General features: G+C 54.6%; 1 protein-coding gene across 8 annotated transcripts in view; it reads left to right on the top strand.

Annotated features, from left to right (window-relative positions):
* The window catches only part of trrap (transformation/transcription domain-associated protein), a 65,588-nt gene that overhangs the window by 13,118 nt on the left and 31,080 nt on the right, over nt 1-21,390 (top strand). For 4 of the 8 annotated variants that reach the window (XM_081697269.1, XM_081697274.1, XM_081697268.1 and 1 more), the window contains 32 exons: nt 36-563; nt 665-826; nt 1,109-1,205; nt 1,315-1,436; nt 2,091-2,261; nt 2,369-2,437; nt 3,858-3,977; nt 4,121-4,240; nt 4,385-4,549; nt 4,646-4,827; nt 4,956-5,154; nt 6,121-6,249; nt 6,493-6,759; nt 6,961-7,167; nt 7,305-7,463; nt 7,552-7,692; nt 7,777-7,887; nt 7,968-8,114; nt 9,922-10,135; nt 10,222-10,347; nt 11,064-11,210; nt 12,677-12,876; nt 13,195-13,316; nt 13,966-14,179; nt 15,782-15,961; nt 16,246-16,392; nt 17,148-17,267; nt 18,120-18,407; nt 18,498-18,635; nt 18,735-18,847; nt 19,183-19,318; nt 20,121-20,312. In XM_081697269.1, coding sequence (XP_081553395.1) covers nt 36-563; nt 665-826; nt 1,109-1,205; nt 1,315-1,436; nt 2,091-2,261; nt 2,369-2,437; nt 3,858-3,977; nt 4,121-4,240; nt 4,385-4,549; nt 4,646-4,827; nt 4,956-5,154; nt 6,121-6,249; nt 6,493-6,759; nt 6,961-7,167; nt 7,305-7,463; nt 7,552-7,692; nt 7,777-7,887; nt 7,968-8,114; nt 9,922-10,135; nt 10,222-10,347; nt 11,064-11,210; nt 12,677-12,876; nt 13,195-13,316; nt 13,966-14,179; nt 15,782-15,961; nt 16,246-16,392; nt 17,148-17,267; nt 18,120-18,407; nt 18,498-18,635; nt 18,735-18,847; nt 19,183-19,318; nt 20,121-20,312 — 5,433 coding nt within the window. The remainder of the gene's footprint in view (nt 1-35; nt 564-664; nt 827-1,108; nt 1,206-1,314; nt 1,437-2,090; nt 2,262-2,368; nt 2,438-3,857; nt 3,978-4,120; nt 4,241-4,384; nt 4,550-4,645; nt 4,828-4,955; nt 5,155-6,120; nt 6,250-6,492; nt 6,760-6,960; nt 7,168-7,304; nt 7,464-7,551; nt 7,693-7,776; nt 7,888-7,967; nt 8,115-9,921; nt 10,136-10,221; nt 10,348-11,063; nt 11,211-12,676; nt 12,877-13,194; nt 13,317-13,965; nt 14,180-15,781; nt 15,962-16,245; nt 16,393-17,147; nt 17,268-18,119; nt 18,408-18,497; nt 18,636-18,734; nt 18,848-19,182; nt 19,319-20,120; nt 20,313-21,390) is intronic. The other 4 variants (XM_035533224.2, XM_081697271.1, XM_081697272.1 and 1 more) reach the window with 2 other exon arrangements.

Genomic DNA, 21,390 nt, shown 5'->3' on the forward strand with positions numbered 1-21,390 from the left:
TAATGTGTGTGTGTGTGTGTGTGCGCGTGTGCCAGGCGTGCCAGCTTCCTCTGTTCTCCTACATCGTGGAGCGGCTGTGCGCGTGCTGCTACGAGCAGGCCTGGTATGCCAAGCTGGGCGGCGTGGTGTCCATCAAGTTCCTGATGGAGCGCCTGCCTCTCATCTGGGTGCTGCAGAACCAGCTCACTTTCCTCAAGGCTCTGCTCTTCGTAATGATGGACCTGACGGGCGAGGTACGGGGACACCGCCTCACCTCCTTCCCACCTCCATCCGCTCATCTTAACCACCCCCCGTCCCCGCAGGTCTCCAACGGCGCGGTCGCCATGGCGAAGACCACGCTGGAGCAGCTGCTGGTGAGGTGCGCCACGCCGTTGAAGGAGGAGGAGAAGCTGGAGGAGGTGCTGAGCGCCCAGGACAAGTCCTTTCACATGGTGACCCATGACCTGGTGCGCGAGGTCACCTCGCCCAACTCTACCGTGCGCAAGCAGGCCATGCACTCGCTGCAGGTGCTGGCACAGGTCACCGGCAAGAGCGTCACTGTCATCATGGAGCCGCACAAAGAGGTGCTTGCGCACGCTTGTCCCTCGGGGCCTGGACAGTCCAGGGGGCAGCATTATCTGCCCTTCTAGCCGGGTGTTCCATGTCCTTGTCTGCTTGGTTCCAGGTGCTACAGGACATGGTCCCGCCCAAGAAGCACCTGTTGCGCCACCAACCCGCCAATGCTCAGATCGGCCTGATGGAGGGCAACACCTTCTGCACCACCCTGCAGCCGCGCCTGTTCACCATGGACCTCAGCGTGGTCGAGCACAAGGTCTTCTACACGGAGGTGAGGTGTCTGTGCCCACGCGTCACCTGGTCCTGGAGCTCCACACGGCACCCGCCGCGGGGTTCTGGGAGATCTGGGGCGGGGTGAAGGCGTCGAAATGTCGGGGTTTGATTGTGGCTTTAGTTCTGGGTTTGACGGGCTCCCTGCATGCTTTCCTGCTCACTGTGTGTGTGTGTGTGTGTGTGTGTGTGTGTGTGTGTGTGTGTGTGTGTGTGTGTGTGTGTGTGTGTGTGTGTGTGTGTGTGTGTGTGTGTGTGTGTGTGTGTGTGTGTGTGTGTGTAGCTGCTGAACCTGTGCGAGGCAGAGGACGCCGCCCTGATGAAGTTGCCCTGCTACAAGAGCCTGCCCTCCCTGGTGCCATTGCGCATCGCTGCTCTCAGTGAGTTGGGCTTCTCATCCACTCAAATGACCACCACCAACACCCCCCCCCACTAGACCTGGGCGACTGCCGGCAGGTTTCCGTGAACGTGTGTCTTGCGTGTGCGCAGATGCCCTGGCGGCGTGTAACTACCTGCCTCAGTCCAGGGAGAAGATCATCGCGGCACTCTTCAAGGCCCTCAATTCCACCAACAGCGAACTGCAGGAGGCCGGCGAGGCCTGCATGAGGAAGGTGAGCGCTCACCTGACGCTTGCGCTCGCTCGTGTGCGCTCGCGCTCTGTCTACCCCCTCTCTCTTTTTGTTTTTTCACTCCCTCGCTTGCTTCCCCTGCCCTGCTATTGCTAATGAGTTCTGCCAGGAACAATCAATTCAGGATGGAGTGAGGCAGGCGAGGAGAAAATGAATGCGGCTGCATGGCCGTTCACATGCCCTTTCTCCTGTTAATGGAGATGCAGTGGCCGCCCAGGTCTTCTGCACCCTGCTGTTGACGGGATGAGGCGCGTGCGCGCACGCACGCTTTTCCTTTGCGACCTTCTCATCAGTCCCACTTCTCCTCTTCTCGGATCTCATGAACTTGAGCGTGGGCAAAGACGTGTGTTATTGTAGTAGGATGTGCAGTGTTGCGTTGTATCATATTCACCTGAATTCTGTAAATCTTTGTCTTTTATTGTTCAGGCCAGAACAACAAAATTACAAAGGCCTGAAAGATCTCTGTTGAAAAGTCACCTTCTACAAATGTGAAAGAATTTTGGCTACAGTGATATATTCAGGTTCTAGGCTGTGCGGTCCAGGCCATGACTGCTAGTCGTGTGTGTGTGTGTGTGTGTGTGTGTGTGTGTGTGTGAGCGAGAGACAGAAGTAAACACGTGTCATGCCTGTCCTCAGTTCTTGGAGGGCGCCACCATCGAGGTGGATCAGATCCACACTCACATGCGTCCTCTGCTCATGATGTTGGGAGATTACCGCAGCCTCACGCTGAACGTGGTCAACCGCCTCACCTCCGTCACGCGCCTCTTCCCCAACTCCTTCAACGACAAGTTCTGCGACCAGATGATGGTGAGTCCTGGATGCTCCGAAGGGCGTGTCGTCGTTTCCTGCCTGTGCTGCTGTTCGCCGTAACAAATCTCTCGTCTGTCTTTCCTTCTTTCTTTTCCTCCTCTCAGCAACACCTGAGGAAGTGGATGGAGGTGGTGGTGCTCACCCACAAAGGAGGCCAGCGCAGCGACGGCAGCGTAAGTCCGAGCTCGTGGGCCTCGGGCAGGCTGGGGTCCGCGTGCTCTTCGGAGTTCGGGCCGTGTCCTCGGAAGTTCCTGATGCTTTAGCTCGACGCTCCGAGGAGCCCGCGCGTGAGCAGAGAGTGCTGGCACCGGGCTGAGGTGTCTGATCCGAGAAAGGTGCCCCGCCCCCCCCCCCCCCCCCCCCCGCTCCAGAGCACCTCGCTGAGACAGGAGGTGCGAGTGGCCGTATTACAATCGATGATTAATTAGGCGCCAGCCTCCCCAGGGTGGGCTTGGTAACGAGGCTCCGTGCGGCGGGCCCTCGTTATCTGGCGGGCAGATGACCTTGTAGGAGGAAAGAAGAAAAGCTGAGGTGGTGGGCTGCTGTTTGACACTCCTCACAAATAGCTGCCATTGTTTCCAGCTTTGTCTTGGCGTCCAGCTTCCCCGGAATGTATTTTAATTACATGCAAATTGGGCCCCTGTACCCGCTTGACGCATCTGCAGCAGGGACAGGACAAAGAGGCGGGGTCAGCCTGCGGCAGGGGGCGGGGCTTATAGGAGCTTACATGAGGTAGCAGAGAGGAAGAGAGCACCTGAGGGTGGAAGGGAAGCGGGGGGGGGGGGGGGTTTCCCCCTCTTGTTTAGTGATTAGTGAGGAGGATGAACAACTGTAACAAATTGGACTCGAAAGCGGATGAATCCGTTCTTCACCCTCCGCATCTCTTTAGGGTAAAATGTCAGGGTTCAGTACTCGGTTCTTGCGTTTTATTCTCGAACACATTCAGACACTCCCGCTCGCTCTCCGTGTGTGTCGTGACGTCATTCACTCACGCTTCGACGCTCTCATTCATCACCGCATCCCAGTCACCTCGCCCCCAGTCCAATAATGTTGTGCACTGCTCTCCTGTTGCTTTGCTGATTGTGTTCGTTGTCTCCTGTTCCGGAGCAGCCTGCCATGGAGGGTGTGGAGGTGAGATGGTGTTGGGAGGCCCTGACTGGCCCCATGCTCGCTCGCTCGCTCGCTCTCGCTCTCTCTCTCTGTGCGTGTGTGCGCGTGTGCGCGCGTGTGTGCGTGCCGGTCAAGTGCTCTGTAACTGTGTCCGTGGTGTTGTGTTTGACTCGAGTCCTCAGATGGGGACTCTCGGCCTACCATGGTGCCCTCTGGATTCAGTGTTTGTTGAGTGAAATTTGTCTGTTTTTACTTGTCGAATTGGGAGATGTATATACATTTTTACTTTTTGAATTTTTCATTTCTGTAAAGTTAGATTATTCCAGAGCCTGTGAGGTTTCGCTGTGCCCTCCCTTTGGTGTGTGAGGAATTATCGCAGTTTTCCTCACTGTTCTGTGTATACCAATGGCAACTGTAAGTGTCCAGTACTTGGGTTGCCGGTCACTGCCGAAGTGACATCTCTCTTTCCTCCTCCTTTTGTAGGAGATGAAGATCTGCTCTGCTATCATCAATCTCTTCCACCTGATCCCGGCTGCGCCGCAGACTCTAGTCAAGCCTCTGCTCGAGGTGGTAATGAAGACTGAGAGAGCCATGCTTATCGAGGTACAACTTCATTTTTCTTCATGATGTGCAGTCCTTATGGATACTTGACCCATTTTTAAAAAATAAACCATTAATCCACGCGGTATATTAACACCATATTGGATGTGGCGGTTGTGTGTGTGAATTGTCCATGTGCTCAACAGGCGGGTAGCCCTTTCCGAGAACCTCTTATCAAGTTTCTCACGCGGCATCCGTCACAGACGGTTGAGCTCTTCATGATGGAGGCCACCCTCAACGACCCTCAGTGGAGCCGCATGTTCATGGTGAAGGCTCCAGCCAACACAGTTTCCATCGCTCATTTATGTCTGGCCGTTTATTGCGGGAAGCCTGCGTTGTCCAGGTCTTGGCCTTATGCCCTGGCTAAGAGAACTGCCAGCTGATGTAGATAAACAATCTCTGCGTTACAGAGTTTCTTGAAACACAAAGACGCCAAGCCCCTCCGAGACGTTCTGGCCTCGAACCCGAGCCGCTTCGTCCCCCTGCTGGTTCCCGCGGGTACCGCGGCCACCGTGCGGCCCGGCTCGCCCTCCACCAGCACGGCGCGCCTGGACCTGCAGTTCCAGGCCATTAAGGTGGGCCAGAGTCTCTTGTCCCGCCCTTCTGAAGAGTGACGGCCCAGTGAGCCAATCTGGTGTGACTCCTCCTCTCTTTGTCGCTCTCTCTCTCAGATCATAAGCATCATCGTGAAGAACGACGAAGTTTGGCTGGCCGGCCAGCACTCGTTGGTCAATCAGCTCCGCCGCGTGTGGGTCAGCGAGACCTTCCAGGAACGCCACCGCAAAGACAACATGGCTGCCAGCAACTGGAAGGAGCCCAAGCTGCTGGCCTACTGCATGCTCAGCTACTGCAAGTACGTGCCGGTGTCTGTCCCGCCCTCGCACCATCCGTTCACCATCCGAACGCTGCTCGGCCGTGGCGGTTTTCGTTTGGAGCTCAGCGAGGCGCTGCCGTGCGTCTCTCTCTCTCTCTCTCTCCCAGGCGGAACTACTCGGAGATCGAGCTCCTCTTCCAGCTACTGCGCGCCTTCACTGGCCGCTTCCTCTGTAACATGACCTTCCTGAAGGAGTACATGGAGGAGGAGATCCCCAAGAACTACACCATCGCCCACAAGAGGGCGCTGTTCTTCCGCTTCGTGGAGTTCAACGACCCGCACTTCAACGACGAGCTGAAAGCCAAGGTGAGGCACGTTCCCGCTCCAACACAGTAGGCTCGGGGAAAAAAGCCAGTCTATGGTCTGAACACTTGGCTACAGGGAGATGCCGAGGCGATCCTTTCCCTTCGGCTGGTCGCCAGTTATCGGGGACGTTTTCGTGACGTGGGCTGCTGGTTCTGAGCTCCGTGGGTGGCGTTCTAATCAGCAGCGCCGTGCTCGGACGTGATCACACTTTCCTCGCTAATCTGCCGTGCGACCCACGCTTTCATGGGTGAGGGCGGACAGGAGGCAGCCAATCGAGTGCGTGGATGAATAGTTATCAGCAGGTTTGGTGAGTGTTCTTGTCCGTCATAGAGCGTCATCCCGGTGTCTCCTGTTTGATTAGTATTCCTCTCACTTTTCCAACAAACACCACAGTTTGAAGCCAGCTAGCACCTCTACCCCAGTCCAGACAGCGAATGTCTCCCTCTTGTGGAGAGTGTCGAGCCCGCTAACCATGCGTGAGGTGAAGGAGTGAGGCAGTTAAAACCAGGACAGCTTGACGCTGAAACTTGCTCACCGCATTTCTCAGGCTCTGCGTAACCAATCCGTACCATGCCTGCTCTGTCGTAATGGAGTCTGTGCGGCTCCGTCAATCATGATGATGGCGCCGGGCTCGTTAGGGCGGAGGGATAATGAAGGCGCATCCGCAACCCGGCGGCCCATCCCGGTACTGCCACCCTATGCGCAACGCTGTTTATTTCTCCACGGGGCACGCACGCGGATCGGGCCGGCCCCCTCCGGAGAGACAGCCGGTGCTGAGCTCATCGGCGGGGCCGGATGCGTCACGTCTCTCTGCTCCAGTGAACGCCACCACTGCTCTGCATTTTGCTGCGTAGTTCGAGAACTTTGCCCTGAGACGCCCCCTGTGGGCTCGGTCGATCGCGCCCCGTCTATCGGCATTCGACCTAAGTTGTAACTGGTGGCTTTGGATTGGCTGTTCTTTGGCAGGTGCTGCAGCACATCCTTCACCCGGCGTTCCTGCACAGCTTTGAGAAGGGCGAGGGCGAGCAGCTCCTGGGACCCCCCAACCCCGAGGGAGACAACCCTGAAAGCATCACCAGCGTCTTCATCACCAAGGTAACCAGGCGGGCTTCTCTCCCCCCTCGCTCCCTGTCTGTCCGGGGGGGGGGGGGGGGAGCGTCACGGCCTCCTTAAAGGTTGCCTCGAGTTGTTTCCGCCTCACGTCGATCGTCCTTTGTTCTCCTCGGCCTCTGCCTATGCTGCCGTGTTGCGCGGCCCCTACCCAAAATTCCCCTGAAGGCCCCGGGTTTCTGTTCCCCCGGTCCCGCTAAGGTGCCGTTGTTCCCCCTCCGGCCGCAGGTCCTGGACCCGGAGAAGCAAGCCGACCTGCTGGACTCGCTGAGGATCAGCCTGCTGCAATTCTCCACGCTGCTGGTGGAGCATGCGCCCCACCACATCCACGACAACAACAAGAGCCGCAACAGCAAGCTGCGGCGCCTGATGACCTTCGCCTGGCCCTGCCTGCTGCCCAAGGCCTGCGTGGACCCGGCCTGCAAGTACAGCGGCCACCTGCTCCTGGCCCACATCATCGCCAAGTTCGCCATTCACAAGAAGATCGTGCTGCAGGTTCGAGCCCTTCGAGGTCATGCGTCTCCTGGGCGCTGTACTCCCAGATAGCTGTCGTCACAGATCCAGTGCTAGCTCTGCACACTCAAAAACAAAAAAATTTTTGTATATGGTTAACAGCCATGAAGTAAGCGTGTGTGTGTGTGTGTGTGTGTGTGTGTGTGTGTGTGTGTGTGGGTGTGGGTGTGGGTGTGTGTGTAGGTGTTCCACAGCCTGCTGAAGGCTCACACTATGGAGGCGCGGGCTATCGTGCGGCACGCCATGGCCATCCTTACCCCGGCCGTGCCTGCTCGCATGGAGGATGGCCACCAGATGCTCACACACTGGACGCGCAAGATTATTGTGGAGGAGGGCCACACAGTTCCACAGCTGGTGCACATCCTGCACCTCATCGTGCAGCACTTCAGGGTACGGCGCCCTGCCCACGCACACCCTGTCACGCCCGCCATCCTTCAAACTGGAGCTGCACTCTCGTCCCGTGTTTCCTGAACTGAAATGAACTGACTTGTGTTTTCGTGTGTGTGTGTGTGTGTGTGTGTGGTCAGGTGTACTACCCTGTCAGGCACCACCTGGTGCAGCACATGATCGGCGCTATGCAGCGTCTGGGTTTCACCCCCAGTGTAACCATCGAGCAGCGGAAGCTGGCCGTGGACCTGGCCGAGGTGGTCATCAAGTGGGAGCTGCAGCGCGTCAAAGACCAGCAGGTTCGCATGGCCCTTCGCATCCTCGTTACACCGGCAAGCGAAGCCTTTCCTTTGTCCCGCTCTGACGCCTTCCTGTTTCCTTCCGCAGCCGGAGTCTGAAGCGGATCCCGGCGCGGGCGGGGAGGGGACGAGCTCCGCTTCCGGTGCAGTCAAGCGGGGCGCGTCGGTGGACTCCGGCCAGGACGTGAAGAGGTTCCGGACGGCCACGGGCGCTGTCGGCGTTGGCACAGTGAGGCCCCGCCCCCTTTCCCCCCACGCACGCCCTCCACCTCTCTGGTGTTTGCTGTCCTCACCGTCTGCCCACCCTCCTCAGGTGTTCGCCCGGAGCCAGTCCATGCCCGGCACCGAGACGCTGCTCACCAAGCCTGTGGAGAAGCAGCACACGGACACGGTGGTCAACTTCCTCATCCGCATTGCTTGTCAGGTGCGTGCGATGCTAACCGCTAGCCCCTCCCAGTTACGTTTCACATATGTCAGGATGCTAAACGCGCTCCGATCCCACAGGTGAACGATAGCGCCAGCGTGGCTGGCTCCCCCGGCGAGCTGCTCTCCCGCCGCTGCGTCAACCTGATGAAGACGGCACTCCGGCCGGACATGTGGCCCCGCGCCGAGCTCAAGCTGCAGTGGTTTGACAAGCTCCTCATGACTGTGGTAAGGAACCTGCCGTTGATTTGGGGGAATGGGGAAATACGCCGAAAAGGTGAAATGGTGTCGTTCAGCGTACTGCTCACCAGGTGTTCTCTAAATTCCGCCCTCGTGGAAGTTTTGGCTCCTTCTCCGTGTCTTGGCGGTCACGTCCTCCTCGAGCGTCTGTGCTCGTCTCCGTTCCTCCTCATTCTCTCCTTTTGCCTTTCCAAAAGCGTTTTTGATGGGAGCTGAATCGATACCCTCTGGCTTATGACTGATTTTTCTCTTTCTCTCAGGAGCCTGCGGCTGTGACGCATTCTCTTGTCTTCTGGGAGGCTGGCTCTCAGTCAAGCCACCTTTTGGTGTCCCTCTTCCCTCGCTCACAAGTCTCCTTGCACTTGTCTTTGGACACCCCCCCCCCCCCTCATAGTACCTTCCTGTCTTCCGGCTATGCCCAGATATTGATTTCTTTTCAGGACCTGACACGCACGCTGTTCCTCTGGCTTCGCTCAGGCCTGTGATTGAAGTGCACGGATGGGGCCTGAATCCCCAGCGTACAATAAGCCGAGCAGCGCAGTCTGTCCGTCCCTCCCGTGTAATCGGAGACTCCAGGACTTCAGCCTTGAGCTGTCACGAGCGCAAGAAAACGGCTCGTTTTTCTCACTTTGCCTGGGGTGCTTGGTGGCTGTCCGTGCAAGGGCGCAGTCCGAACTCTGAATTTGCTAGCCACAAAAATGAGTTATTTTCGTCTACCCTGTGTTTTGTGGGTGACCTGGATTTTTGTGTATCGGTTCCTTATTTAGCGTGGGCTTTAGCGTCCGAAGTGTATCTAACAGTATGGATTTGTTTTTTTCTTACCGCGGTGAAAAAGCAAAGTATCCCAGCGGTTTCGTGGTTTACCGCAACGCACCTCCAAAAAAAAAACAAAAAAACAACCTCTTTTAAAAAAAAAAGATCAAAAGGTCAAGAACGCATACAGCGTGGACTGTGCAAAAGTAATACAATTTTATTCATCGAACAGTTAAAGCTTTAGGCAAGATGACGGCCATAGTAAATTAGACTACAGCACACAAACCTAAGAAGGGAACATGTCGGTAAGTAGGCTAGATTATAAGCGGCTACTGCGAGCGCTAAAGTGAATCGGTATATCCAGGTTAACTTTTCCGGCCAGGAAAACGGGCGTGTTCACGTTGTCCGGTTTAAGGGAGGATCTCCACGGACCGACTGCACGCGCTGAGGGGCTGCCGGTAGCGCCTCCAGGGAAGCGGTGCTGCCTACACCGCAGGGTGGCTCGCTCGAAGACGGGCTCTTGTAAAACCGACTGGGCGCTTCACGTCCGAGTTCTGTACAGTTTCGTTTTCTTGTCTACCTTCGCTGGTTGATGGCAGAAACAGCTGTGCAGCGTGCTGTTCCCGGAGACTCGAGTCTGTCAGAACACGCGTGATGACTCCCACGGCCGGTTCGTCCTGGTTGTCGCAATTACACCGTTTTTGGTTGAACAACAAACGGAAACGGACACTTTTTTTCGCATTCATAGGCCTATGCCCTCACTGTTCTTGATTACAAAGTAGTGACAGATTTTGCTGTGTGCTTTTGCTGAGACATTTACTGTAGTTGTTAGAAGTGGGTTAACATGTTCAGCTCTGTGCCGCGTTGGTAGCCCGCGTGAAGGCTTTCTCGCTTGCAGCCATATCCTGAAAGTGCAAGCCCGGCCTGTGGACTGTAAACAAAACTGCGATTTCCGTAGCAGGCGTTTTGTGTGTGCTGCGCCTGCATGCACTGCGCCTCCCCCGGTTCTCATCACCCCCCCCCCCCTGTTCGTCCCTCCCAGGAGCAGCCCAACCAGGCCAACTTCTCCAACATCTGCACGGGCTTGGAGACGCTGAGCTTCCTGCTGACCGTGCTGCAGTCTCAGGCCATCCTGGTGCACTTCAAGCCCCTCCAGCGGGGCATCGCTGCCTGCATGTCCTGCGGCAACACCAAGGTGCTGCGCGCCGTCCACTCGCTGCTGTCCAGGCTCATGAGCGTCTTCCCCACCGAGCCCAGTGAGTATCAGCCCCGCGCGCTCCGGCGAGCTGCCCGGGAGATCGATTCAGGGAGCGGCCTTGATCGTTTGTTTCTCTGTTCTCAGGCACCTCTACAGTGGCCTCCAAGTACGAGGAGCTGGAATGTCTGTACGCCGCCGTGGGGAAGGTCATTTACGAGGGCCTCACCAACTACGAGAAGGCCACCAGTGCCAACCCCACTCAGCTCTTTGGTAAGGGACATGGTGCCGCGGCGTTAACCCCGGTGGCAACGTCCGTTCTGGCATGTAGGAGCATTCATGCCGTTCTGGGCCATTCAATAACTTTTTTTTTAAAAATGGTTTTTCCCTTGTTTGTTTGACTTGTCAAAGACTTGAAGAGCAGTTATTTTTTGGAACTAAGAGAAGGGGACGTGCATTTATACAGCACTAACATTTCCTCTGACATTTCCTACCACGTGAAAGTAAAATAAATAAATAAATATGATAAATAAAAAAGCCCACAATTTCTCAGTTTGCACACAGCAGGCAGTTTCTTAAGTCCCACAATGAACAAAAGGTGATATAATGGTATTGGAATACAATCTAAAGTTAAAGTGGGATTTGATACGGACCCTGAAATGGCGCTGCTTGTCAATAAACGCCTCCCGCCGCTGCCCTGTCGGAGGCGTAGGGTTACGCAGCCGCCGCCAACGTGAGCCGTGTGTCTCGCCGGGGGCGACTCCTGACATTTGTCTTTTGTTCCCCATAGTCCCGGCCAAAGAAAACGCGTTACTCGTCTCCTCCGCTCCACCTCAGCCCCTTTACTCAGTCAAATGTCTTTGAAACGACCTCGGGACGCGGCGGAGGAATTGCCTCCTGTGCTGCGTGCCGCGACGACGACTTTTGGAGCAGGTCGGTGCTCCCGTTGTCCGGTTTCTCACTCCGCCGTCTCCCTCCCCCGTTTCCAGGAACCCTGATGATCCTGAAGTCGGCCTGCAGCTACAACCCCAGCTACATCGACCGCCTCATCTCCGTCTTCATGCGCTCACTGCAGAAGATGGTACGCGAGCACCTGAGCCCACAGGCCAACCCCGGGGCCACGGAGACCAGCGCAGGTAGGTGGAGTTCCCATCCGCCCGGGGCCTCGTCCACTCGCTGCTCACTTCTGCTCCATTTATGCAGGTTCTTGGCTGTTGTTAGTGGTCTCCACAGTGTCCGTAGTGCACAGAATAAATTCTGAGCTACTCTCTGAATTGTTGAGCTGATGTGATGCAGCGTGGTGGGGCCGAATTAAATCGTAACCTGTTTTATGAGCACTTGGTCGTCTCCTGTCGCCAAACAATCTGCAGGTGCTGAGGCACACACACACACACACACACACACACACACACACACACTAGTGTGACGTGTCCCTGCTGTGTTCTGGAACTCCCGTGCTCCCGAGCTGCAGAGTTCCTCTTGGTTCCTGGCCTGCTCTGTGTCTGCAAGCTTTTTCCGCAGCAGAGACCCCGCTGTTCTCCCTCTGCCGCACTGTGACGTCGCCTGCTCCATCTCGGGAGGTCGCCGGCGAGAACGAGCCGCGCGGGTCAGTGCGTCGAGGCAGGATGGGAGGAGGCACGCGGGAGGTGCAGCGTGTGCTGGCTGCGTTTGACCACTGGGTGCTGCAGAAGGACCAGCGTACTGGTAGTCGCGCGAACCCAGTACTCCCTCTGAATAAATGGCTCCGGAAAACTCCGGCCTTGTCCAGCGGCTTAGAAACTCCAGCTCCTCCTCCTGGACCCCTGACCCCTGTTACAGCACGGTCTGATCCGTTTTATTCCGGGACCCGGGGCGGGGTCGCCGTGGCAGCAAGGTCCCAGACAGAGCATGGATCCCGCGGACAGCTTCAAATCAACCGCTGGCATGGTGTCTCTGCCCCGACGCTTGCCCTGATCACCGTGCGCCCTTATTCACGCTCAGAATCAAGCGGAAAATGCGTTCAGATTCCTGTGCGAGTGCGCCCTTGAGCATCGCCTAACTGCAGCTCTCCCTGCTGAAATTCACTCGCTCCTCGTCTCTGCGTTGTGCTAATAGTTTTGTGTTTTATGCTTCACGTCAGGGCTGTCAGTTTTCATTTTGGGGTCTTCAGTTGTAGTGTTTTTATTGGGGGCTGAGTGGTGGTTGCCAGGCTCCTGGTTGGATAGAATTTGTCATGTTTAAATTTGAAAATGAAACTCTGGCAAGTCTGCTGTAGTATTAAAAGTCACTGAATTGTTCTATGCCGATTATAGCTGCCCAGTCTATTGCTTGTTAATTGCTATCACAGTATATACTTTTGCAATATACAAATGAGCCAGTCAACAAAGCTGCTGCTGTTGTTACTGACTGGTGCTTTGATTGACTGACTAATTCATATATTAAAGATTCATTTTTAATTTTTGTGCAAGAATTGTAGGCAGTGCAATAGTGGTGTGGGGTTGTTTGTTTGGTTTCTCTCCCTGCCTCCTGTGTTGTGCTGTCCTTCTGCTCATCTGTGTGAAGCCTCTCCTGATCTGTGTGTGTGTGTGTGTGTGTGTGTGTGTGTGTGTGTGTGTGCGTTTAGTGACGAGTGAGCTGATCATGCTCAGTCTGGACCTGGTGAAGACCCGGCTGTCGGTCATGAACATGGAGATGAGGAAGAACTTCATCCAGGTCATCCTCACCTCTCTGATCGAGAAGTCGCCCGACCCCAAGATCCTGCGTGCCGTGGTGAAGATCGTGGAGGAGTGGGTGAAGAACAACTCCCCCATGGCTGCCAACCAGGTAACCTGCCCGGGCTTATGTCCTCCGTCAGTCCTAAGCGCAGATGCACTGAACCTGACGTTAGCAGGCGGCGTGAGTTCGCGTGGCCATTCGGTTCCGTTCGGGCGAGGGCGCAGCCGTGATCGGCGGTGGCCCGACCCGGGTGGCCCGCGGCGACAGAGCGGACAGCGAGCGGAAGGAGCCGAGCAGAGGTGCCGTGCGTGGCACTCCCGCTGGACGCGAGATAAATGGACTGTATCAATCTGTTCACCTCCGTCCCTTTCTCTCTTCCTCCATCCCTCTCTGTCCTCCTCACGCTCGGTCCCTCTCCTGGCCCAGATGCCCAATCTGCGAGAGAAGTCCATTCTGCTGGTTAAAATGATGACCTACATCGAGAAGCGCTTTCCCGACGACCTTGAATTGAATGCCCAGTTCCTGGACCTCGTTAATTACGTCTACAGGTAATTATGCCGATTAATCACAGGGTCTGCAGCCACGCTGGGCCCTTCCATCCATCGCCACGGTGACAAGGCCGCAGCTGGGCGGCGGATCTGCTTCCGGATGACCTCGGGCACACTTTGGTGTTTAAGAGGCAGGCGGCATGAAGGGGTCTCGGTACCAGGCATTAGTCAACAGCGATTTCGCCCTACCGCTGCGACCCCTGAACCAAACACGCCATTTTCTGCCCTGTTTTAGAGAGCACCCAATAAACAACTCTCTCTCCTAGGTTTTCATCTCAGAAATTAAATGAGAATTCCACTACAAGATATACAGTCATCCCCCCACGTTATTAAAATTGCCCAACACTATATGCGCTATAAGGTCACCTACATTATAGGTTTCGTTCTGGTCAGTTGAAGACTAATGCGTTCACAGATTTGTGTTCTCATGTGCTCGTGGGTTGCCATGCACAAAATTAATCAGCGCTTTCATCACACATTCTGGACACAGGAGAGACCTGATGTTATCTGGGTAGTGGACCATTCCCAACGTAGCAGTACTGTAGGTGGTAACTGTGTACTTGAAAGGTTTTTCTAGTACATTAAAGTTAAAAATCAAATGAAGTGAAAGGATGAGGGTGCATCTCCCTCCTTCTCTTCATCTGCTCAGGGACGACAGCCTCTCAGGAAGTGACATCACGTCCAAGCTGGAGCCGGCCTTCCTGTCAGGCCTGCGTTGTGCTCAGCCCCTCATCCGGGCGAAGTTCTTCGAGGTGTTCGACGCCTCCATGAAGCGGCGTGTCTACGAGAGGCTCCTGTACATCTGCTGTTCCCAGAACTGGGAGGCCATGGGCAACCACTTCTGGATCAAGCAGTGCATCGAGGTATGGAGCAGAGACGGGCCAACGGAGGCTGAGCGCTAAGGCTAGCAAGCCGCTACCAAAGCCCATGTGTTTGAATTTGTGGGAGAGAATGAGATTTCTGTTAGGCCATTGAGATTATAAGGACGTTTTTTTTTAAGAAGTGCTACAGAAACTAGAAGTGACGGGGTTCACACAAGGTGCTTAAAATGTTGAAAGTAATTGAATTCATCTTTTGTTATTGTTGTTGTTGTTGTTAAAAGTATGAAAATGCCCAGAAAACAAAACAGCCCAATTTAGTGAAAGGTGCTTTTAAAAAGTGCCTGAATTAAATCCTTTTAATGTCACATTATAGTCAGTTATTGGCCTAATCCTCCATCATTTACTATAAAAAATGAAAGTGTTTTTGTGTGGCTACGTTTAGTCCCACTGTAGCTGCTCAGTTAGTTATTGCAGCTTTGGGCCAGAAATAGCGACAACATGTCTGTGTTGTGGCACGCTGACTTTCTTGCACGAGGTCTGTGTTTGGATGTGAAGTGTGTTGCTAGCTTGCATCTTTGCCTAACGTGGCAGTAATCTCACAGAATGCTTTCATATTGATGTGGGTAATGCATCTGGTTGAGCTTCTTTGGCTGGTAGATGCGTGTGGAGCGACTCTTAACGGGACGCGGGTCCTGCAACAGGAAGGTCTGGCAGGGCGTTTGCGTGTATGGGCTACACTTTTTACAAACATCTCAACATGGCTAATAGATTTCAATGCACTTTAGGGTGAAGAATACGCTGTTGTCTTTTATCCTGTAGTTATTATTTCAGAACACCACTATTTATTTATTTAACTATTTATTTAATTTATTGGGGGGGGTAATTAAATGTTAAACTTGTATGCTTCAAAGCAGGCATTACCCAAGGCTGTTACAGCATTAATAGAGAAATGAATGCTAATTACTAAGCTTGTATAAATGTTAGTGTAACGATGTAAGAGCAAAGAGACAAGCTGAATGTGCTGCCATGGTAACTGTGTGTGTGGGTAGGGGGGGTGTCTGCTCTGGCTGTTCTGTTCAACAGTTCTCTTATATGGTCCTTGACAACAACAACAAAAATTTAGTGCTTGGACAAGTCCTTGAAACTTGTGGCATTTCATCCTGAAGCATCTGTACGAACTCTGACATTCACCATCTGCAGTGTCTCCCTCCCTCGCTCGCTCGCTCGCGCTCCTTCTCTCTCCCTCTCCCTCTCTCTATCTCCTCTAACCTCTACTTAATCCTCCACTGAAGACTCTCTCGGTGTGATTCGAGCCAATCTCCGTCATCTCCGGCTTTGACGGTTGGTGAGGGGCACAGCTCAAGCTTAAAAAAGGCAGAGGGGGGGAAAAATCCCCTCCCAGGCGCGATCAATGCGCCTGCTTGCTGGTGAATTATTAATGGTGTCGTACGCTCGGTGTCGACGTGTGCCGATTCATCCTGCCACGCTGGGCTGGAACAACGAGGCGGCGTGCGAGCACCCGACCCTGGGCGCCCCACCCGGCTGGTCAACTCAGAAATGCGCAGGCAGCGGCGGTCGCATCACAGGGACGGAGGCGGAGCTTAGCCTGCGGTGACCCCGGCGCGTGTTCTCTCTGCCCCTCAGCTGTTGCTGGCCGTGTGCGAGAAGGGCACAGTCATCTGTACCAGCTGCCAGGGCTCCATGCTGCCCTCCATCACAAACGTCATCAGCCTGGCCGACAGCCACGACCGCGCCGCCTTCGCCATGGCGACGCACATCAAGCAGGAGCCGCGCGAGAGGGAGAACAGCGAGACCAAAGAGGAGGTGGGCTCACGTCCGGCCAGGCCTGAATTGTTGCTTCATCTCAGAGCTCTTTGATGTTTGATCAACACCTGTCGTTTTAAAAGCTGACCAAATCCTGAATCGCTCGTCGCTTTCTGGATTCGCCTACACGGTTCCCTGTCAATGTTAATAAACTCCTTCCAGGCGTGTATCGCTTCCTAGATTTTGCTTGCGAGGCTATTTTTAAAATCGGCCTGAGAAAACGAGACTTTAGGTTAACGGTTTGAACGGTGCCGTCCTGTCCTATGTCGCTCTCCTCTGTTCAGGATGTGGAGATTGACATTGAGCTGGCCCCCGGTGACCAGACCAGCCTGCCCAAGACCAAGGACCAGGCGGAGCGCGACGCGGGCAACCAGCTGCACATGCTCACCAACCGCCATGACAAGTTCCTGGACTCCCTCCGAGAGGTCAAGGTGAGCGGCCACCTCGGCATATGCCGCTCGGGAAAGCGTGACTCGCGCTGGCGCGCGCCCCAAGCTCACAACCACATGTTTCGCCGCCCTGGGGGAGTAACAGGAAAGCAAGTATAATCGCAGCCAGAGGCAAAAGCCACACAATGATGTCAGAGACTGGAAGGAGCACGAGGCGCCTATTGGCATGCTGGCGTGAGGCGTGATTCATTCATGTATAAATGCCGTCGTGTGGATTTGGGGGTGGGCTCGGTCCAGGGTCTTCCCTTTAGTTCGGACTGGAGCTCTCTTACCCTCCCATGCTTGCCTGCGCCTGGTTGCTCTCCCGCGAGAGTAACCGTTAATGAGCGTTTGATGAGCACCTCCCCTTGCTAGGAGGGTGCGCAGACATCGATCGCTGGTTTAATCCCTGCCACGCCTCTGTTTTACATGCCCCTCTCAAGCGGCCTGGAAATTAATAATGAAGTGCGGACTTCACATACACTAAAGTCCAGTTACAGCTGATCAGATTTAGCTGAGAGAAGTTGCTCCTTTTTAAAAAAAAATAAATAAAAATCTCAGTATCTGAGATTAGCTGACTCATTGGATTAAAATGTCTGTACTCTCAAGGTCCCCCCAGATGAGAACATGTTTGCCGTTACAAATGATCGCGTCACCTGAATGTGACGTTCGCCTTCTGTACCGTAGGGGAACTGGCATGGGTCAGCGCAGGTCAGTTTAATTAAGGCGAATATGACCTGTGTGTGTGTGACTCTCAGACGGGGGCACTGCTCAACGCTCTGGTGCAGCTATGTCACATCTCCACGCCGCTGGCAGAGAAGACGTGGGTGCAGCTCTTCCCCCACCTCTGGAAGATCCTGTCAGACCGCCAGCAACACGTGAGTCCCGCTGGATATCTGTGTGCTGTCGTTAATGTTGGCATCACTAGCTAACATTCCAATAGTAGGATAAGAGGAGTAGGATAAGTTGGCTAGCTTGAACTAACAACTGAACTTTCAATTTTGATACATCAGCAGTTACATCAGTGATATAGGTGTGTTTCCCTGGTGTCTCCTTTTACCCGTTTATGATGGCTAGTATAGGACAGTATAGGATCTGTAATGAAGGATTATTGCTCAGCATTATTTTTAATAGTTTAAATTACCAGTTTAAGGTGAACCTTAAGTTTGACCTCAGAAACTCCGTCACCTCGATGCGTTCAACGGCACTGCCCGCCATGCAGGCCCATGTCTCTAATGGTGTCGGAGGTCGTCTGATGGCGAGGCTCAGAGGAGTCAGGCGCGCTGACACTCTGCCCTCTTCTACGGCGCCTTTGCATGCGGCCATGCTAATGAGGGGGAAATTCATGCATTTATGCAAATTTCAAGAAGTTTAATGGGCCAGATGTCTTAAGCATTAAAATTCTAATTAAATAGCTTTGATTTGCAATGATGAGAGCTATGAATTCTTAAACGGCATCTCCAAATTAGAAGTGGAGTGCTTAATGACTTTGTTTTGGCTAAGCGGCAAGTAGGTCAGACGTTACAAAGATCTGCCACATGAATGTGATGCTATGGCTTTCATTTAAATAATGATCTTTTCCTTTTCTTTTTGCTGTTACGCATTCGTTTATTTGCCGATATGCAATGCCAGACGGGTTCTACTTCTCAAAGCCGTTCCAGCCCCTTATCTGATTAACCTCCACCTCTAACTGTTCTCTGCGCATGCCGAAATGGCACCCCCCGCGGCAGGCCCTGTCGGGGGAAATGGGCCCGTTCCTGTGCAGCGGCAGCCATCAGTCACAGCGGGACTGCCAGCCCAGCGCGCTCAACTGCTTCGTGGAGGCCACGTCGCAGTGCGTGCCGCCCATCCCCATCCGGCCGTGCGTGCTGAAGTACCTGGGCAAGACGCACAACCTGTGGCTGCGCTCCACGCTCATGCTGGAGCAGCAGGCCTCCGAGAAGGGCCTCAGCCTGCACGCCAAACCCAAGCAGAGCACCGAGTTCTACGAGCAGGAGAGCATCACGCCACCACAGCAGGTGGGCGAGGGGCGGGCTCGCGGCTTTACGCCAATCGTGAGTCTGTAAGTGTGCGCGCCGTAGTCTCAGTGCGCATGTGTGCCCCCTCAGGAGATCCTGGACTCGCTGGCTGAGATCTACTCCTTGCTGCAGGAGGAAGACATGTGGGCAGGGCTGTGGCTGAAACGCTGCAAGTTCCCCGAAACGAGCACAGCCATCGCCTACGAGCAGCATGGCTTCTTCGAGCAGGTGAGCGGCCGCCCCCTCGCTGACCCCGAGCCCCGTAAGAAGCGTGAACGCTCGGCCCCGTGCGTAAAAGCGATCTAACCCCTCGTTCTCCCCGGCCAGGCGCAAGAGACCTACGAGAAGGCCATGGAGAAAGCACGTAAAGAGCACGAGAGAAGCAACATGTCTCCCGCCATCTTCCCTGAGTACCAGCTCTGGGAAGACCACTGGATCCGGTAGGTTCCGCCACCTTTTTTTTTTTTTTTTTTTTTTTTTTTTAAACGTTTGAAAACTTTTTTTGGATTGAAAAAAATGCAGTGAAGTGCTGCTTGCCTCCATCTGCACCGCGCCTAACCCCCTCCGGTCGGAAGTTCCGATGCCAGACCTCATTCGTCATCCCTGGAAGCGGGCCGCGTAGCTCAGCGCTCCCTCCAAACTCTCCCCGAACTTGGCCGGAGACGATGGACTTGGACGCGACCCATCCAAAAGATTCCCAGAGTTTGGCACCGAGAAGGCTCGGTGGCGCGTGGAAAGGCTTCACCGTGGTCCGCGTTTTTCCTATCTCCTCCAGGTGCTCCAAGGAACTGAACCAGTGGGAGCCTCTGACAGAGTACGGCCAGTCCAAAGGCCACAGCAACCCATACCTGGTGCTGGAGTGTGCCTGGAGGGTGTCCAACTGGGCTGCCATGAAGGAAGCATTGGTGCAGGTAACGTTTGCCCGGCCCGTGGTTGGCTGCTCTGTCCTACACTTCCTGACAGACTTGGGATCATGGCTACGACCTTTTAAGCTGCGCCGTGACCGCCCGTGATTTCTAACCACCCGTGATTATAATCCAGAATCGCACTTGCAGTGTTTTTAGGCAAGCACAGGAAGACTTTCTGCACCGTTGTTTACAGCACTTGAGGAACACATCCCGCCTGCGATTTTATTTGGACTTCACTTTTAGAACAATGTCAGGGCTGTGGGGGAGGGTCTTGGCTCCCGTTCAAGGAGACTTGGACTGAATCCATCGAGGTTTCTGTCCTAAGGTGACACCTAATTAAATTGTCCGGCAGCACTGCGCGCACTTCTCCACGTCCTGGCTTTTGTTTTGCATCTAATATTTACAGATGCGTGCCTGATTAATCACTCGGACATCTGCTCGGAAGCCTTTTGTTTTCGCCGCCGCAGTAGCGCTTGTTCTTAGGAAGTGCGAGCGCCTCCCGTGTTTTGATTAAAGCACGCCTGCTGCTGTCGTGGGCAAATCGATCAAAGCGTCCACCGCGATGTGTGCACTCTGACCGACGGCTGTGATTGGCCTGACGTCACTGCGTCGCTGTGCAGCGTGGCCCTGGAGGCCTTGCTTCATCATTTCCATGGGAATTCGGGTTTTTCATATTTATGAGCAAAGGCATCGTGCAAATTTTTTGCCAGCCCAGAACTTTTAAAACACCAAAAAAAAAAAAAAAAAAGTGTGCCGAAGTGTTTAAATGCGTCCGTGTGGCCTGTCTGTGTTGCGTCTCTGCCAGGTGGAGCTGAGCTGTCCTAAGGAGATGGCGTGGAAGGTGAACATGCACCGAGGCTACCTGGCCATCTGTCACCCCGAGGAACAGCAGCTGAACTTTATCGAGCGTTTGGTAGAGATGGCAAGCAGCTTGGCCATCAGGGAGTGGAGGAGACTGCCCCACATCGTCTCGCACGTGCACACGCCGCTACTGCAGGTGAGCCCCCAGCACGCGTGCCAGACCCGCACTGTTTCTCCGTGAGATGCGAACAACCGCTCCGCTCACTGTGCTCAGACTTGGTCAGCCGCGACACAACGCGCAGACAATCGCTCTATTACGGGACGTGGTACGAGCCGCCCTGCGCTTGGCGCTGAAATAATTGCTTTTTTTTTTTTTTTCTCTCAGCCTTTAGCGTTTTTACGCTTCCTTTCGCCGCGCGTTCGTTCTGGAGGTCGGCACCGACCGCCTCTCTCCGCCGCCGCGACCTCTGAACCCGCGACTGGGCCATTGTGGCTGTGAATAGGTGCCTGGGATTAATATTCAGCGGGGGTGGCAGCGTCTTACCGAGCGCCGCATGCTGGAGCAGACAGCGCGCACAATAACGGAGTTGACGTGTGGCTGGAGATTAGCGCCTCTGGGCCTGCCAGTCTCCGGAGCCACGAGGGGGGGGCCTGTGGCGAGGTGCAGGCTGGGTGGTGTATCTCATCAGACCCACCCGCAGCTGTTCATCTGCGCAGTAATTGGATGGTTTAATTAATGGGAGGAATGGCTGTTGCGAGGCTTTCTGTGATGGTTTTTATGCCTTTTTTTTAAACACTAGCTGTGTCTGCTTCTGATGTCTGTGAGGATCGTCCCAGTAAAGACCGTAATTATGTAATCAAGCGTTTAAGTGGTGTAATGCAGTTAAACGTATACACAGTCAGGCGTGGCCTTGACCTGATGGCCTATAGCACCAGAGTGATGATCGTCAGATGCTGTCGCCGACGTCTGCTGAGCCGCAGCCTGCAAAAGCCCTGCAGCGTTCGCTCGCTCGCTCGGGTTTTGGGTGCCACGCCTGTTGTAGAAGCCACGCCTCCACACCCCTCGCGTTGTAGAAGCCACACCTCCGCGATGCTCTGCAGTAGAAAGTCATTTGGCATTCGCTGCCTCGGCCCTCGGTGTTGCCATGGCGAGCGGCGCGGGTCACTGCGACACTCCCCAGATAAGTGGGCCTGCCCAGGTACTGGGGGCGGGGCAGGCGAAACACCTCCTACCAAGTTCAGTAAAAGCGATTAAAAGTGACAGGACAGGCAGG

This window comes from Electrophorus electricus, chromosome 15, assembly GCF_041902795.1.
Source record: "Electrophorus electricus isolate QZ-2024a chromosome 15, ASM4190279v1, whole genome shotgun sequence".
Classification (NCBI taxonomy): Eukaryota; Metazoa; Chordata; class Actinopteri; order Gymnotiformes; family Gymnotidae; genus Electrophorus; species Electrophorus electricus.